At 37.6% G+C, this 16260-nt stretch overlaps 1 protein-coding gene across 3 annotated transcripts in view; it reads left to right on the top strand.

Annotated features, from left to right (window-relative positions):
• The window catches only part of METAP1D (methionyl aminopeptidase type 1D, mitochondrial), a 43582-nt gene that overhangs the window by 22700 nt on the left and 4622 nt on the right, over positions 1-16260 (top strand). For all 3 annotated transcript variants that reach the window (XM_058028318.1, XM_058028317.1, XM_058028319.1), the window contains exons 3-6: positions 1964-2113; positions 5470-5618; positions 6288-6330; positions 10073-10236. In XM_058028318.1, coding sequence (XP_057884301.1) covers positions 1964-2113; positions 5470-5618; positions 6288-6330; positions 10073-10236 — 506 coding nt within the window. The remainder of the gene's footprint in view (positions 1-1963; positions 2114-5469; positions 5619-6287; positions 6331-10072; positions 10237-16260) is intronic.

Raw genomic sequence — 16260 nt, 5'->3', positions numbered from 1 at the left:
AAATGCAAATTTAACATGTGCTCCACTTCTCGTTTCCTTTTTTTCCGTTTCTTTTTTCCCCCTGTTTAATTACAGCATACAGATTAACTGTTTAGTGTCTTTCCTTTTGCCAAAGGAAACCAAAATACCCTTTCTAAACAGTGCTTCTCAGGATGTGCATTAGTACTTTATACAATTCTGTTCTGTATTTTAATATAGATTTCTTATGCCAAATGTAGGACATTTCCATGAGCCAGATATACTAAAAAGTTGTTAGATAGAAAAAGAGATAAGAATGATGGAAGTAGGGCTCTTAGCCCTAAGAGACTGTGGAAGCTCTGTGTGCAGGGAGAACATAGGGTTACATGCTCTATTTATTTTCAAAAGCTTAAAATCATAGAATTTCAAAACTTTATTTTCTGTATTTAGATGCTTCTTTTAGGGTAAAGAGGAAGAAATACATTGTCATAATGAAAAGTTGTCTTCCCAGATCAGAGTTCTCAGACATCTAAAAATCAGTCCACATTTATAAACTCTGAAAAGTTGACGGCAAAGTTTTTACTTTTATTCAGAGTATGGCAAAATTACATTGAAATAACAGTGTTTTTTTGAAATAACAGTGTTTTTTAAGATGTTGGTGTGAAACTGTCCACATGGACATTTGTATGTACTCTGCTTTGAGCTTCTCCCTTCACAGTTCTTAGAGGTCAGTAGGATCATGTCTCAGTTAATAGGTGAGTGCCCTCCAAGGGGACAGCAGGGGTGATGCTGTGTGTGGAGTTGCTAATCTAACAAATGGCATTGTTTTGGTTGGCTCTTTTTGGACTAAGGCCCAAACTACTGCAATAGGAGGTTGTTACAGTTGTTATGGCATTCGTTTTAAAGAAATGGGATCTGAAATTCTGTTGACATAAGTTTGTTGAAGATAATTTCATCATTTTTATCAGATTGGACATAAAATACCTGTAACAGTAACAGTAGCCTTCCTATTTCAAGTCCCAATAGAGTTCATCAGTTGCCCCACTCTTTGTTACTCCTACACCCTGTTGTTGTATGGTTGTTTTGTAGCCAAAATGCCTACTTTGTTTTCTGCCTGCCAGCTTGACTGACTGTGTACTTTGTGAAGTCAGTGCAAAACTCACCCTGTGGCCAGCATGGCAGAAAATCAGTCTGGCTGTCATGGGCAAAGGGATTCTTCCACAGCCAGTGAAACAGCTCAGGACCCTCTGACAGAAAGTGCATTTCCAACTCTGTGCAAGGCATTACTGTTCTTATTAGCTTTCATGTTTATAAACATTGTTAAATTGATGTGAATTAAAAAAAAAATTCACCGCTTACAAGGGCTGAGAAGTTCTTGTGTGGAAAAAATGAGGTTTACTACATTTTCCTTGGCAGCAAATTGGGATACCTTTGTATAATGTTGTAGATGGACAAATTTAGACACAGCATATGAACTAGATTAATGTGTAAAAGCCTCTAAATTAAAATCATTTGAATCCTAAGGTTCTTAGTCAAAAAGCAATCTCATGGATTGTTCAATAGGTGTTTTATTTGAATGAGAAACGCAGGATTTGATCAGGTTTAATTTTGAGAGTAATTCTGTATGTTTGTCCCATCACTTCCAGTGTTTAGATGCCTTTTGTAGAAATGCCCCTCTTTGCAAAAGAAAATGAAGAGTTTTAAAGTCTTTCTCCCAGTTTCTTAACTTGAGACTGTCTGTGCTGGAAGTCAGCTGCAGTATCTGGGGTTTCAGCACTGGAAGGCTAACAGACTGTGTAAGTCAGTAGTAACAGGCAATGTTAAGTTCAAAAGGGCAGTGGAAGAAATACTGAGGCAGCCTTGAGGGTTTGCCCTGATGGCTTAGGAAGGTCGATACCACGACAGAAAGGGCAAGCTGCCATGAAGCAGGAGGCAATATCTGAGAAAATGATCCCATTGTCATGCTCAGTTTTCTGATCTTCATTTTCAATCCTTTTTCTCCAAGCACATAAAGAAGCCAGACTATGTGACGACAGGCGTTGTACCAGACTGGGGAGACGACATAGAAATTAAGAATGAAGATCAGATTCAAGGGCTTCGTCAAGCCTGTCAGTTGGCCCGTCATGTCCTGCTTCTGGCTGGAAAGGGCTTAAAGGTAACAATTACAGAGGTCCCAGAACAGCTTGGGTGTTTTTTATGCTTTCACTTATTTGGGTTTTCTTCCTACTTTTTTTGTTCTTTTAACTTTCCTATTATGTGCATCCAACTTTAAGTTTGATTCTGAAAAAATAAGGATTTATTAACCTTTGATTCGGTTCATGATATGCCTGTTGAATTATTTCTGTACTTTGGACCTATGTAGTGCATAGTTAGTGGCTCAGGTGTAATATCTCTGTGTTTGTCATCTCCCTCTCTTCAGATTGTGTCAAATCATGTGAGTTTCTCCTAAGGCACATGCTACATTTTTTCCTTTCATTTCATGGCCCATCTACCTCATATGTCATGTTTTCCAGCTCTGCATGTGTACAAGCCCACACTTGGTCTGCCTTCTCCATTCCCATCCATCCTTCAGCCCTCACTGTCCTGTGGCTCCAGTGCCCTTCATAGAGCTGCCACAGGAAAAACAGCTGCCAAATTCTACACAATTTTCCAGAGTGCATTGATAGTAAAGCCTCATGATTTCCAGAAATGTTCCTACAGTATGCTTTTTAGGATACCTCCCAAGAAAAAATGTAGAGGGAGGAGTCTACTACCAGGTTTTGCAGATGAAGAAATGCTTTTTTAGCCTTGCCTTGGTATTTCATGTAATAGCATATTGGATAAGGTGAAATGGGTTGAGTAGCTATGAGATGCAGAGATAGATGGGGACTGTAGGTCAATGCCATTGACTTAAAAGGGGATTTTTCTTTCAGCTATCATCACTCTTTCACAAAGGTATAGTTCTGGAGCTGGAATAGCAAATAACAAAATTGCCTGAAGCTTTAATCTTGCATAGCCTTGTGCATGTTTAACTTTTTAATGTTCAATTGTTTTCCAGCACAATAAAATGTACTCATTTAAAGTTAAAGGCATATACATGTTTCCAAAGGATCAGGGTGCAATGTGGGTTTTGAATGAGAGCAGTTTTTCCACAAATACTCTTTTGTTGTATTCATGTGTGAATACACATGTATGCAGTCTGGTGTAGTTTATGATGCAGTTCATAATATGAGCTAAATCATATAATAGCAAAATACTACTCATGCATAATGAATGCTTTGGAGCCAAAAGGTGTATAAGGTAATAATTACACAACCAGGACCTGTGTACAAGGGAGAGCTGATATTTGGAGTTGCAGTGCTAAAACCATGGCTCAGGTCAGTCACAGACTGGTGGTGAGCTCTGTTTTACACAATTAAGTGTTTGTTCAAGACTCCACTGACTGGGAGGATGCTCCAAAACCCTCCCTTATTGACAGTGAGCATCTTCTGCTTTCCAGTCTGTTGCTGCCTGTGGTCAGTTTATGCCCATCTGTTCTTGTGCCAACACTGCTCTTTAATTTAAACAGCTTCCTGCCTTTCTGTGAATCTTCCCCTTCATGCAAGAATAGAGCTGTGCACCAGACTGAACAAACCAAGCTCTTTTAGCCTAGTCTCATAAGCTAAACTCTACATTCCTGTTTTACTTGGAGTCCCATTCCTCCACTTGTTCCTGCTACCTTGCTGAACCCACCTTGTTCACAGTCCTCCAAACTGGCTCTTGCCTGTGCTTTAGCTGGTGGCAGTTAAGATCCCCCAATATAACAAAGGTGCATTATAATCCATGGATACAGAGAGATAGAGTTTGAACATGGTTTTGATGTTGCCGTTACCACCTGTGGGATTTCAAATTATGATACAGTATTATATATGATAGCTTTCCTGAGTTTGAGTTACAGATTTGGGAATAAAACCACAGATTCTATGACATGAAAATATTCTATACCATTGAATTGCCCTGTTCCGAGTAAGGATTAGGGGCACAGCAGGTGCCACCCCTGACTTGCCCAGCTAGCAAAAGTATCTTTAAAAGTAAAGCACATACTGTTAAAAGAAGAACTTTGCACAGTGTAAGCCATGCAGAGACCAGAGATCTGTCTGCTGAGTATCCAAAAATCACATCAAATTGCTTGAGCAGAGAAGAAATAGACAGCAGCCAGTCAGGTACATAGCAGTTCAGTTTGTCTGTGGGCTAAAGATGAAGATGTTTGAGCAGAGGCAGAAACAACAAATCTGTATTTATCCAGAACCAACAGATGCCCTATCCAATCCAGAGAGCCTGCCAAGGCTGTGGCTGCAAAACAGGGAGCATGTGCACTAATCCCAAATCCTGGTCTTGAACCCACGTTCATTGCTCCTCGCCTGCCCAACAATGTTTCTGTGCTGAGCAAAATTCAGCTGAGTAAACAGAGCTGATTTTATCCTCAGCACAGCACACAAGTGCACTCTTCTGTGTTGGCTGTGCATGGCCACACAGAATTTCAATATGTAACTGTCTCCTGCACCACAGCCTACCTGTATTCCACATGTTCCTTCCAAATCACAGCCACTGAGACATTTCCTTCAGTGTGCTAAGAATGATACTTGTATCTGTACAAAGTATGCTTTTCAAAGGCTCGGAACTCATTCAAAGCAAAATCAATTTACAGAGGAACCCTCAAAAGTACTTCTCAATTAGAGAGGGTTCCCTACCAAATTTCAGCTCAAACCATTCCAGAGACAGAGCTGATCCAAAAGAAAAGCAAGAGTAATATTATTTTAAGCATGTGCACTTTGCACTCCATGGATACCCAGAAAATGGCTGACTGATTCATGAGAGGGGTTTTTTAATATGTAAAATCATGCAGAAAATATGAATCTAGAAAACATCAAGCATAAAAATGAAGATTTCTAAAAATGATGGTTAGTACTTGTAGATTCATTATGATCATCCAGGCTATGACAGCTTTAAGTAAAATATCCTTAAAATTTGCATCTAAATATTTCAATGTTTTATAAAATGTAGGAATACCTGGAAAGCAATTTCCTAAAAATGCTTAAATACATTATGATGAATGTACTGGGCAATTACAAGACTTAATATCCTTTCTTTTACAAATAAAAGAGGAAAGTAATGTTGTGTTTTAAGGGACTGAAAGCGTTGAAACAAGACATTTCTATAGCAGCTACGGAAACGATGACATGGGAAATTGGTGTCTTTGAGAAAGTAGATATGGAAAAAAGAACAGAAAAGAAGTAGACAGGATTTTAGGTTTTCTAGGAACCTTTGAGTGCTTATTTCTACTGCATGCTTTATTTAAAATCTCTTTTTCGGAGGGTTTTTCAGAAAAAAAAAGTCCATATATCAATAAAGTGTATCAGACAGTATAGTCTTGTATCAAAGCAGCATATTTGAAACGCCCAATATTTCATTGAAGCTTGGCTGCAATCACATTCAGTAAATATGAGAAACTCTCTTTGCTTTTCTAACAGGATGTTATGTTTGATATTTTAGGTTGGCATGACAACTGAAGAAATAGATTCCATTGTTCATCATGAAATAATCAGACGGAATGCCTATCCATCACCTCTGGGCTATGGAGGTTTTCCAAAATCTGTTTGTACCTCTGTAAACAACGTGGTATGTCATGGTATTCCTGACAGGTATTTCCTCAATAATGTACATTTTACAAGTGGAAATTAAAATGTTATACTGGAATTAATAAATTGTATTTAATATTGAGTATACTTCAGTTAACTAAATGTCGTACTTAAATGCGTTGTAGATGCAGAGCATGTTAGCCTGTGATGCTGATAGCTGTTACAGAAATATATGTGAAATAGGAAAAAAATATATTATCCTGGTTTTCCAGACACTTAAAGAAAAATAGCGTATTGCATTTTGAGTTTTGTGTTTGTGAGGGGAAAAAAATGGTCTGATTTTTTGTTCATCCGGCAAAATAAGTATAGGCTAAGGAATAAATATATTTGAATTTATGTGGGATTTTTTTATATTCTCAATACATTCAGCTACTCACAAAGTAAAATATGAACCCTAGTGAGAGAAAAAGAATAAATATAATGGTAGATTTTTCCGGTGTTTATATGTTTTTCTGGTAGTTGTTTCTCATTATTTTATATTCAGCTACACTTGTTCTCTAAATAGTCGAAGCTGAACATTAAAAATGGTTATTCTGTTTGCTTCTGCCTTCCTCCATCACAAACTATCTACCCCTTGATTTTTTATGTATGTGTCATTAGGTGTTTATTCTTATATTCCCTTTGTTGGGAGCTGTCTGTCACCATTATTTTTTTTTTCTGTTTATGTTTCAGTCGACCTCTTCAGGATGGAGATATTATCAACATTGATGTCACGGTGAGTAATTCATATAAAAAATAGTCTTTGATCAACTTTAGAATCACTAGTAGCAACAGGAAGAATAGTGGATTGGAGATGGGGGATGCACAGATGGATGTGCTGTTTACTTCTGAGCCAAGGCACAAGCAGCTGGTTTCCTTTTTTGTTTTTAACTGTGTGTTTATTCCAGCTAGACTCAGGCCTGACTTGAATTTAGGACTGGAATCAGATGCACTGAGATCAATGTTGGCCTAAGTGAAATGTCAACCCAATCCTGCTATGTGTCATGTTTTTGAGAAGGTGTAATTGTTATTGATCCACTGTGTAGTTAATGCAGAGCACCACAGTACTGGGCAGCAGCTGAAGATAGATATGTATGAGATGAGCTAACATGAAGAAAGCCAGCATTTTTCCTTCACTCTGCCAAGATTGATCTTCCTCTTCCTGCTGATTTTGAGTGGGGCCTGACATTATCTTACTCTGTCATTAGAGGCTGCATTGGCCTGGGTATGTCAGTCTATTTGGACAGCAACTCTTTTGCTAGCAGTGTTCCCTACATTTATTAAAATCCCCGAAGGTAGTGTTGTGTTCCATTTCTGTATGGAAGTCCTGAACCTTTTGAGCAGAAACAGAAATAGTGTGATATAACTGTGACTTAATATTTCCAGGGAATCATCAATTATAGCTATTTAAATAAACACAGGCTGGGTTTTCCTAGGAGCAAGAAAGCACAGGACCTGGAAACCTAATTCTCATTTCATTTAAAAAAAATTTTGTGTCTTGCAGGAGTTTTTTTTCTTTTTACTGTGCATGTTTTTATTTTTCTGAAGTGTTGTTTATTTCTAGTATGGACACAGATTTTTTTAAATCACTCCATTATTTTGCAATAATATGTCACATACAAGGAAGTGGAATATCATAAAAACAAGGTTTTTAAATCATTAAAGAACCTATTGGTAACCTGATACCATGTTCATACTGGCAGAGTGAAGAAATCTTCAGCAGACCTACCTCTGAGCATGAGATTCAAGCTTTCTAAAATATTTTTTCTATTAAAATAAGGGTCAACGACCTTTTTCCCATTCTATACTCATATGTGATCCAGAACTGGATTTGGTTTGGCTTGGGGTTTTGATCTTTTTAAATTCTTTTCCATCTCTGTACTTTCTAATTGTAGAATTCAGACTATCAGGTTTACACAGTGCAAACTAGCATTTTAAAACTTTATTTTTGGCCTTCATTTTAACTTTTATGAACTGGTGTCACTTTGCTCAGTTTATTATACTAAACCAGTTTGCAACAACTAAGGATTTAAATCATATTTCTTTGTACCTCCTTAAGGTTCATTTTACTTTTTGTTCAGTCTGTCAGGATAATAATGATACCTTAGATGTAAAAGAAGTATAGAGTCATATCACAGATACTTTCCATGATAAACTAAATGAAATAATTTTTATATTAAAATAGTGTGTATGTCTTGTCCACTCTGCTTTACAAATGTCTGACTAAATGTTACTGGCCTTTTTGCACACATATATTTATTTGTTTTTAATTTAATCTCAGAAAATAAATCTTGACATTTCTGTGAATATAAAGATTCCTGCGAGGATGGGAATTGCTGACTGTCTTTGTAAGAATTTTTTTTTTAATCATTTAAAACTAAACTGTGCTATGTGTGATAATTGCTTAGTCCAAAACAGCTGAGGAAAAAATACCACTTTTCAGCATTATTAACTGATCTTTTAGCTTATTTTTAATGTGCAAAACTGGGACATTTCACTGCTGGACAGAATAAAAATCAAAGTAAATATTGCACAACAAATTGTTTATAATTGTGTACAGGTTCTATAAAGTAATTAAATAATACTCAGGTTGTTAAGTTTAAATACCTAGCACTGTGTACAGATTATCTGAACCAAAAAATCCATTTTAGCACAATTAAGATGGTAGCATTTCATAGATGAAATACAAATTTTATAGGCTTGAAACATGGACTTGAAAATGTGTTTTAGTATAGAGACAATAGTGTTATCCATTGCTGGATCCTCAGCATAGTGCAATTTTCAGCCTATTGTTACCAGATTAATGTTTCTTACAACTTGTTTCTTTCACTGAATTTAAGGAAATAGTATATTACATTTGCTGTGGTTGTAGTTTATTAACATCAGAAATATGTAATTGCAGCTGATGGTCTGCAGTAAATATTATTATTTGGTTTGTTGTTGGGTTTTTTTGTTGTTGTTTGTGGGTTTGTTTTTTTTTTTTTAATTCTCCCGTGTTTTAAATCTGTGTTTGCTTTTCCAGGATGATGATGCTTAATCTTGGGGGTTTGTGTGTTTTCCTTCCAGAGCTAAAAACAAACTAGTTTAGTCTAAATATGAACTATCTACTTTAAAACCTGCCCAATAGGTATTAAATAAAAAATAAAAATTATTTTATGGTAGTCTGAACTGGCTGAGGAAGGTGTAGAGAAGAGGATTGCAGCTGCTTTTTGCCAGAGCAGTAGGAACACAGTTGGGCCCTTGCTGGCACTCACCTTTCTTTAAAATACCCCTTTTTCCTAATGGCCTGCATTTTCTTTATATCTCAGCTTGAGGACAAACCTGGCCTTGAGATAAACTGTCTGTATTGTGGGGTTTTTGGGGCTATGGTTTTTTTTTTACTTTGGAATCAACCAAAAAGAATGTGAGTCTGTCTTTCACAAATAGCTTGCCAGTGGCAAAAGTTCAGTGGTTCGAGCTCGGTGAGTAATTAGTTGTAGAAGGATAGTTGCCCACTGTTTGGGGGAGAAAAAATGTTTTAGAAGATCAAAACTGTGCACCATTATAATTTGTCTTTTTGTAGGGAAATATGGCTTGGTCTTACAATTATGGGCCTGCCTGCCATGTGCAGAGCTGCAAACCCCATTTTAATGGTGTGTTGCAGAGCTCCATAGTGCATAGCCAGGATTTCTTGTGCTCAACAGAGAATTTCAGGAGGGCTAACATTTAAAACCTATGACATTTCAAAGGAAAAGAAAAAAAAACAATTTGTAATTAATTCAACAGCATGTTCCATTTTCAGAACATGAAATTTTTCAGTGCCATGGCAGTACATTTATTCTCTCAAAATTCACCTCTGGAAATCAGAAGTAAAATTCAATGTTAATGCCACATTGTAGCTTAAAAATTAGGTTAAAGAAAACATGCAACAGCTGACAGTAGATTTGGCCCTGGGGGTCACTCTGGCTGTTGGTAGCAGGGCATGGCTCTCACTCAGAGCTCCAAGGGGGGCTGCTCCCTGCAGACACTCACCTCCCTGGCAGCCACCAGCAGGTTCCCCCAGCGCTGGGGCTCAGGCCCTGCCCCTCAGGGTGCAAGCAGGGCTCTGGCTGCAGGGCAAGGGGCCACCATGGGTGGGACCCAAGAGCCCCCAAGGCCCCCTCAGCCCATCCACAGCCCCCACCCATCTTCTCCCAGTTATCCTCATGGTCTGTGGCTGAGCAGTGTCACTGCCTGGTGCACTGCTGGTCACTGATGCACAGCTTCTGCTATTCTTGAATTTTTAATTGGCAGCAATGGCAACCCTTAGGCACCTTGCAGTCTTTCAAGCTTTTTTTTTCCTTTGCAATGTTTTGCTTTTCCAGTCTTGCAAATATGACTTACCTGTCTATCTGTTGCAATTTACAGCTTGTTGCTAGAAAGAATGGATTTAATTAAGACCATGATTTGTTTCTGGATGCAAAATGCGAAAATGTCTTTGCATTTCTGTATATGTTTAGGTGTATTACAATGGCTACCATGGTGACACTTCTGAAACCTTTTTGGTGGGCAATGTGGATAAATCTGGTGAAAAGTTAGTGGAGGTTGCCAGGAAATGTAGAGATGAAGCAATTGCAGCTTGCAGACCAGGGGCTCCCTTCTCTGTAATTGGAAACACAATCAGGTAAGCCTTATATTGACAAGTAAAAGGAGGGCTGGCAAATGGGACAAAGGTTATTGGTGGTTTGGTATAAAGCTGATGACATGTTTTATGATTCAAAACCATCATTTCAGTCTGATATCAGTATGTGAACTGCCAAGCTATAATGTTGTTCCTTGGATAAGAGGTGTTTTTTTTAAGTGAATTACACTAGGGTCAGCAAAGATAACTGTAGAAAAAGAAAAATATATTCATAAAGTAAATTTAAATTAACAGATGTAATTTGCAGTGGGCTTTTGTTTATTTTTTATTTTTGTATGACACTACACCACATCTGTCTAACGGTGTAAGACAGTTAGAAACCATTGTTTTCATTGACTGTTACAAAGGAATTAGTCAACATAAATAAGCTCTTTGTTTAAAAACTACGAAAATATTTAACTCGAGAGCTTCTGATCTTACAAAGAGCAGTGCCTGCTAACGTCACAGGGAAAAAAGGGCTGACATTCAGAGATTTTTCCCTATTTTGCATCTCTTCTAGCCTTCACATAAATGCAGTCATGACTCTTCTGCTGATGGCTTTAAATAAAAATGCGTCTTCGTTTTTTGAAGGTACCTATGGATTATTTTAAAATGTTTGCCAAAAGAAAGAAATAGACATATATCATATACATTTCATTAAGCAATACTTCTTTGGACTACTAATGGTCCCAACAAGCTATTGAATTCATTCTGATTACTTAAAAGCTGCAAGGCTTAGTCACCTTGAAAGGATGCTGCCTTTTTTTCCCTTTGTAAATCTTCAAATACTTTAAGAAAAAAAGAGAACGGCAAAATATCAGTTAGATGTATTTATAGCTTTAAAAATATTGTAACAGAGTCTGAATCAAACTTTAGTAAAACCTCTTTGGGTTATATCTGAGAAGCTTTTATTGAAGACTTTGTATAAAATTGTGTTTTTGACAGTTTTAAATTATAGGCTAACTAGCCTGGAGAAAAAGGATAGTGTCTTTCTGTTCTTTCATAGGAAATGTTGAATCAGACCCCTACTGGGAAAAGAAATTTAATGCATATCTCACTATCTTACTGTCCATGAATATAATAGAAGTGAATTCAAAATGTAGTTTTATTTTTGCAAATGGGATGAGTCGATAGATGCACCTCATATTTTTGAACACCTAGGGTTCAACAAATTTACTGGTGGTGCTCTTGCATTTTAACAAAATTTATTCTTGAGTAGAAGGGGGCACAGAACACTGGATTCTTATTCAAGCATTCTATCGAGCTCTGCATTCATGGCTGTGTCTAAAGGGCATGTCAGCCTTTGATTCTCTCTGAGAGGTAATTATCCTTTTCCTGTCACGGAACAACAAATGATAGCTAACTACAGAGGCACATTTGCAGTAGTCACATTCATCAACTGCAGAAAAAAAATTCAATTTAATTGTGCAACACAGCTGCACATAGGCTTTTTGAGCATTTCTGTTGTTCTCCCTGTCTTGCTATTCCTCCCTCCAGATCTATTTTTTAAACTTTTTTTTCTGGTTATTTTTTCCCCCTTTTTTGTCTCTTCTTCCATTTTTACTCTCTGTACTTTCTTGTTAAAGTAATTTTCTTTTGTGGCTCTCATTCTTTTTTCCCCATTGAAGGCTATGAATGTAGAAAATTATCACAATTACTCATATAATTGAGCCTCTTTGTAGCAAGTGCAACTCCAGTAGCCTTTCTCCATCATGAAAATGGTTTCATTATAGGGTTTTTCATATTCTCTGACACCATCTACACAGAGGAACAGGCGTGCAGATGAGATGTACTAGGAACAGGGTAGATCAGTAAGGTCACAGTAGGAATAATTAGCTCTGCTATGGAAAGAGCATCTAGGCCTTTTACTGCTACATAAATGTACTGTCCATGGCTTTTAGTCACAAAAAAACTTACTAACAAATGGAGCTCCCGCCTACTACTTTGAAAAAAAGATTTGTATCAACACTACAATTTTCCATCATTAAGACTAATAACACAGAGCCTAGTATACATCAAGGGGAATAAAAAGAAAAATCTCACATTCAAGTGGCGGCTGGGTGCTGACCTTTGTTCCCTTTTTTTGTGTTCAACTTAACTCTTTACAAAAAAGAGCCACACGCCACACCAACACGCAGGTGAACTCCAGCTAGTGCTAGCAAAGCATGGCATTCAGTTGGAAAATCTGATAAATCTCCATGCAGGATAATGCATTTCATTACGGATTCACTACATTAATTCTAGCTGTTTTAAAAAAAAAAAAAAAAAAAAAAGGAAGAAGAAGAAAAATAAGAGTTGAATGTGACATTGGATTTTTGCTGTGTTGTTGCAGAGGTCAGTTTCCTTGCAAAATGTAAATATATAGTCAGTGTCCCCTTTGCAAGGCAGCAAGGCAGATTAATTGAAGCTAGTAGCTATTCAAAACTGCATATGAAATAGCAGGTCATTAACTTTATTTCTCAAGATTTTATCGTGTTGGTGATTTAAATGCGCTGATTTGTTTAGAACTACTTTAACACTCCCTTTGCTGAAAGCTCACCTTGGCTTGGTGAAGCTGTGTGTTTCAGGTAATTTGTCATTTGACATTTGCTTACAGACAGACATATAATACATACATACATACATACATATATATATATATATATATATAAAGTTTCACAAGAATTAGATATTATAAATGCCTGAGAACAAGCACCTAACCTAGAAGCTGAAAACATTTAGGTCCATCGGAATGGAAATGTGTCCAGGTTTCTTTCATCAGTTTTTCTGTAAAGGTGCTCCAGTCGTATCCAGAATGCGTCTTATGCACAAATAATGAGAATATTTCCTTTCTACAGGAGGTTTCAGAATAATTATATCTCGGAGTAAGTTTGCAGTCAATATTCTGGCATAGTCTTTGTCATGGAAGCTCAATAGCTGACACTGAGTATTTCCTTGATAGCAGCTCATTCTTCCATCGGCTACAAGTTGCAAATAAAAGATTGCATGGATTCGTGAGTTAATTTGCTTAGAAAAATTTGGGTCATTGCTAACCTCTTTCTACTGGAAGGCATATCAAAACTATTGGTCAGTTCCAGTGTAAATGGAGTTGGTCCCTATGGTCCATTTTCTTCTACTGTTTCTGACATTTTCAGACAAAAATGTATCTAGTTTGAAATCTGCTTTTTAGACAGTGAGTCTAAGTGCATGAAAGTGTTATGAGTGTAGAGAGCTAAAGAACTTAAAAGTGATGTCGTTAAATAAACTAAATTTCAACTCCTACAAAAAAATAGTACTGATGAAAGTATTAATAAATGGCTTAAAATGTTTAACTAGTAAGTATATGTTTTGATATTAATTTAGAACAATATAAAGCAGATTTTTAAAAAAATCTGTTTCTATCAGATTATGCACATTTAAACAATAAGTGGCTCAGGCAAAATAAGTCATTTTAATGTCATCTGTGATAGATTTTCCTTGACAGCTACTGTAAATTACAATTACACTGCTTCTCTCTGCACTTGAAAGTAAGCATTGCAATAAATTATCTTTTATTTCAATCCATCATGTCTGCTTTCAGAAACAGAGAACCTCAAATAAAAGTTCAGCACTATTGTAAGAAAAATACAGTAATTTGTGTTCCAGTTTGAAACTCAAATGTACCTTTCTTTCAAAAAACAATTGTTGGCTTTCAAAAATATTACTAATTATACCTCAACATTTATTGTCATTATAGGGAATTCCTGAACTTGTGCATTCCCTCAGTCTAGGATTACTATTTCAGAAAAAAAAACCCTACTTGAATATTTTCCCTGTAGAATTTTGTAATTTCTCAAATTAAATACTATGGTACTATTCAAAATAGGTTTTTATCATAAATAAATAAAGTTTAGGATGAGTCTGGTTTCAGTACTTAAAAAAAAACCAACAAGTATGCCATTCAGTGGCCGTTTTGCTACTAATATAGCTAAGACAAACATGATTACTTCTAATTAAAAAAAAAATCAGATCCCTACATAAGAACACAATTATCATGGGGCTGCTACCAGTTTCAGTGTTTCTCATGTATTTTCATTGCCAAGAAGTGTAAGACAAATTTGTTTAACAACTTCAGCCATTCATGTCATGCTGCTCTGCAGGACTGTTTTGGATAAGGTTTCATCCCTGGTAAGAGAATCTGGCAGTGTGGGAGAAGGATCCCTGGCTGAGGATCAGATCACCAGGGTACTTGTCCTTGGCAGCAAAGCAGTCTGTGCCATCTTCTCCAATCAGTCAAATTCTTTCTTCCCTTGTGCCACCACAGAGCCCAGAGAAGCAGTAGCTATCAATGCTGAAAATGGGATTGTTTCACTTTTTTTTCTCTTCAGTGAGTTCTAAGAATACTAGACCAGACCTACCCTGAGGAAAAAGTGACAAAATTTGGAAAATGCTTCTCTAGGTGCACCTACAGGATATCTGCACAGGACAGCTCCCTAAGGAAATTCTTTCAACCTACTTTTCAGCTTAACAGGAGGGATTTATCACCCAAGAGTTCCTTTGAGGGGAAGCTTGAGTATAAGGGAAAGCTTTCTAGAGAGTCAGTCCTGCCTGTTCCTCCTTTGTGGCAATTTCCCTGTTAGGCTGCTGTCAGGACAGCAATGCATGTCTCCACACTTATCCCTGCTTTCAGAGAATTAGCTGTTGTCTGGCAACATGGGAAGAGGATGCTCAGATGGCAACTGACACCTATCTCTCCTGTCTCCACTCTCTGAAGCACACCACCCTCTGACAGGCTCTGACAATGGCTTCAGGAGGATAGCTTGGCCCTCAGTGATGTTCCTTTACTGCTGATCCTTGCCAGTGCCAGACACTTGGCCTGGCTTTGCCATCAGCAAAAGAAAGGCAGCACTGCAGCTCTCTTGACTCCTCAGCCACTGGGCTAGAACACATGGCAGCAAAACATAAAATCAAGTACTGGGCTCACTAAATAATTATGCTTTTAATCCTGCCCAATTCACCTCTGCCCAAATATGCAACAAAGATCAATATGTGTGATAATAAATGTTGTCAATGGGTATTTTTAACAGTGATTATTCTGAAGAAGCTTTTTTTTCTCTTGATTCTGTCTTGTGAGGTGTACCTCTGCTGCCCCAGCATTTGCTCTGAAGATGATTTGCTGGGATGTTCCCCATTCCAAGGGGAACTAGCACATCCTTTCCCACAGCAGATGCCAGGCAGCCCAGCTCAGCCATGCCCCCCTCTGCCTCCTGCCTTCACTGCTTTCCCACTTGCAGTCAGGCCTCCTCCAGCTGTCTAAACTTACTCTGCCTGTCTGCAAGAAGCATCTGATGCTGCAATCTTGTAAGATTGTCTCATGAGACAGCTGCAAAGAAAGGCCACCACTGACAGGTCCCGAGCTGGGCAGTGAGACCAAAATGTTGAGCTGTTGTCAGCAAGAAATGGTAAATTGTGTGCAAAAATGCTCTGCTCTCTGGCATCTTGATTTTTTAATCAGATTCCACAGCTTGGGAATCCTGGAGACTGGAGAGGCTGACCAAGACCAATAGTTCAATTCACTCTTCTCAGAGCTGTCTCAAAGTTACAGCCAACATGTACATTTACAGGATTACCTTTGCAAGTTGTAGCTAGGATTAGCTGCTTTGTTTTGTTATGAAAGCTGGGTGTTTTACTGTAACTCCCAAAGGATGTAAGAGTACACTAGGATTTATTAAATACTCCAAAGTAAAGCTAGTAGTTGTGGAGAGAAATGCCTGAAGTGCATGCAAATACTAAAACCAGATTGAAAATGGTTGAATTTCATACCTGCAGCTTATTTTCTGTGTGTTACTGCAGGTCTGTTGACCGTGTTACATTTTATGTAGAGAATACCAAGGCTCTGGATGTAAACAAGAGGGAAGAAGGAGGGGCACAGTGTCTGTCAGTGTAGATGTCAAAGCCCTGTGAGCTCTGGGATCCCCTCTTTGATCACAGACAGTAACCACTGAAGTACTGATGCTAACAGAATTGTTCTCAAGCTGTTTGTTAAGAAAGTGGTAGAATTCACCACTG

The sequence above is a fragment of the Melospiza georgiana genome, chromosome 7 (assembly GCF_028018845.1).
Source record: "Melospiza georgiana isolate bMelGeo1 chromosome 7, bMelGeo1.pri, whole genome shotgun sequence".
Classification (NCBI taxonomy): domain Eukaryota; kingdom Metazoa; phylum Chordata; class Aves; order Passeriformes; family Passerellidae; genus Melospiza; species Melospiza georgiana.
This window is presented reverse-complemented; position numbering and strand designations above follow the sequence as displayed.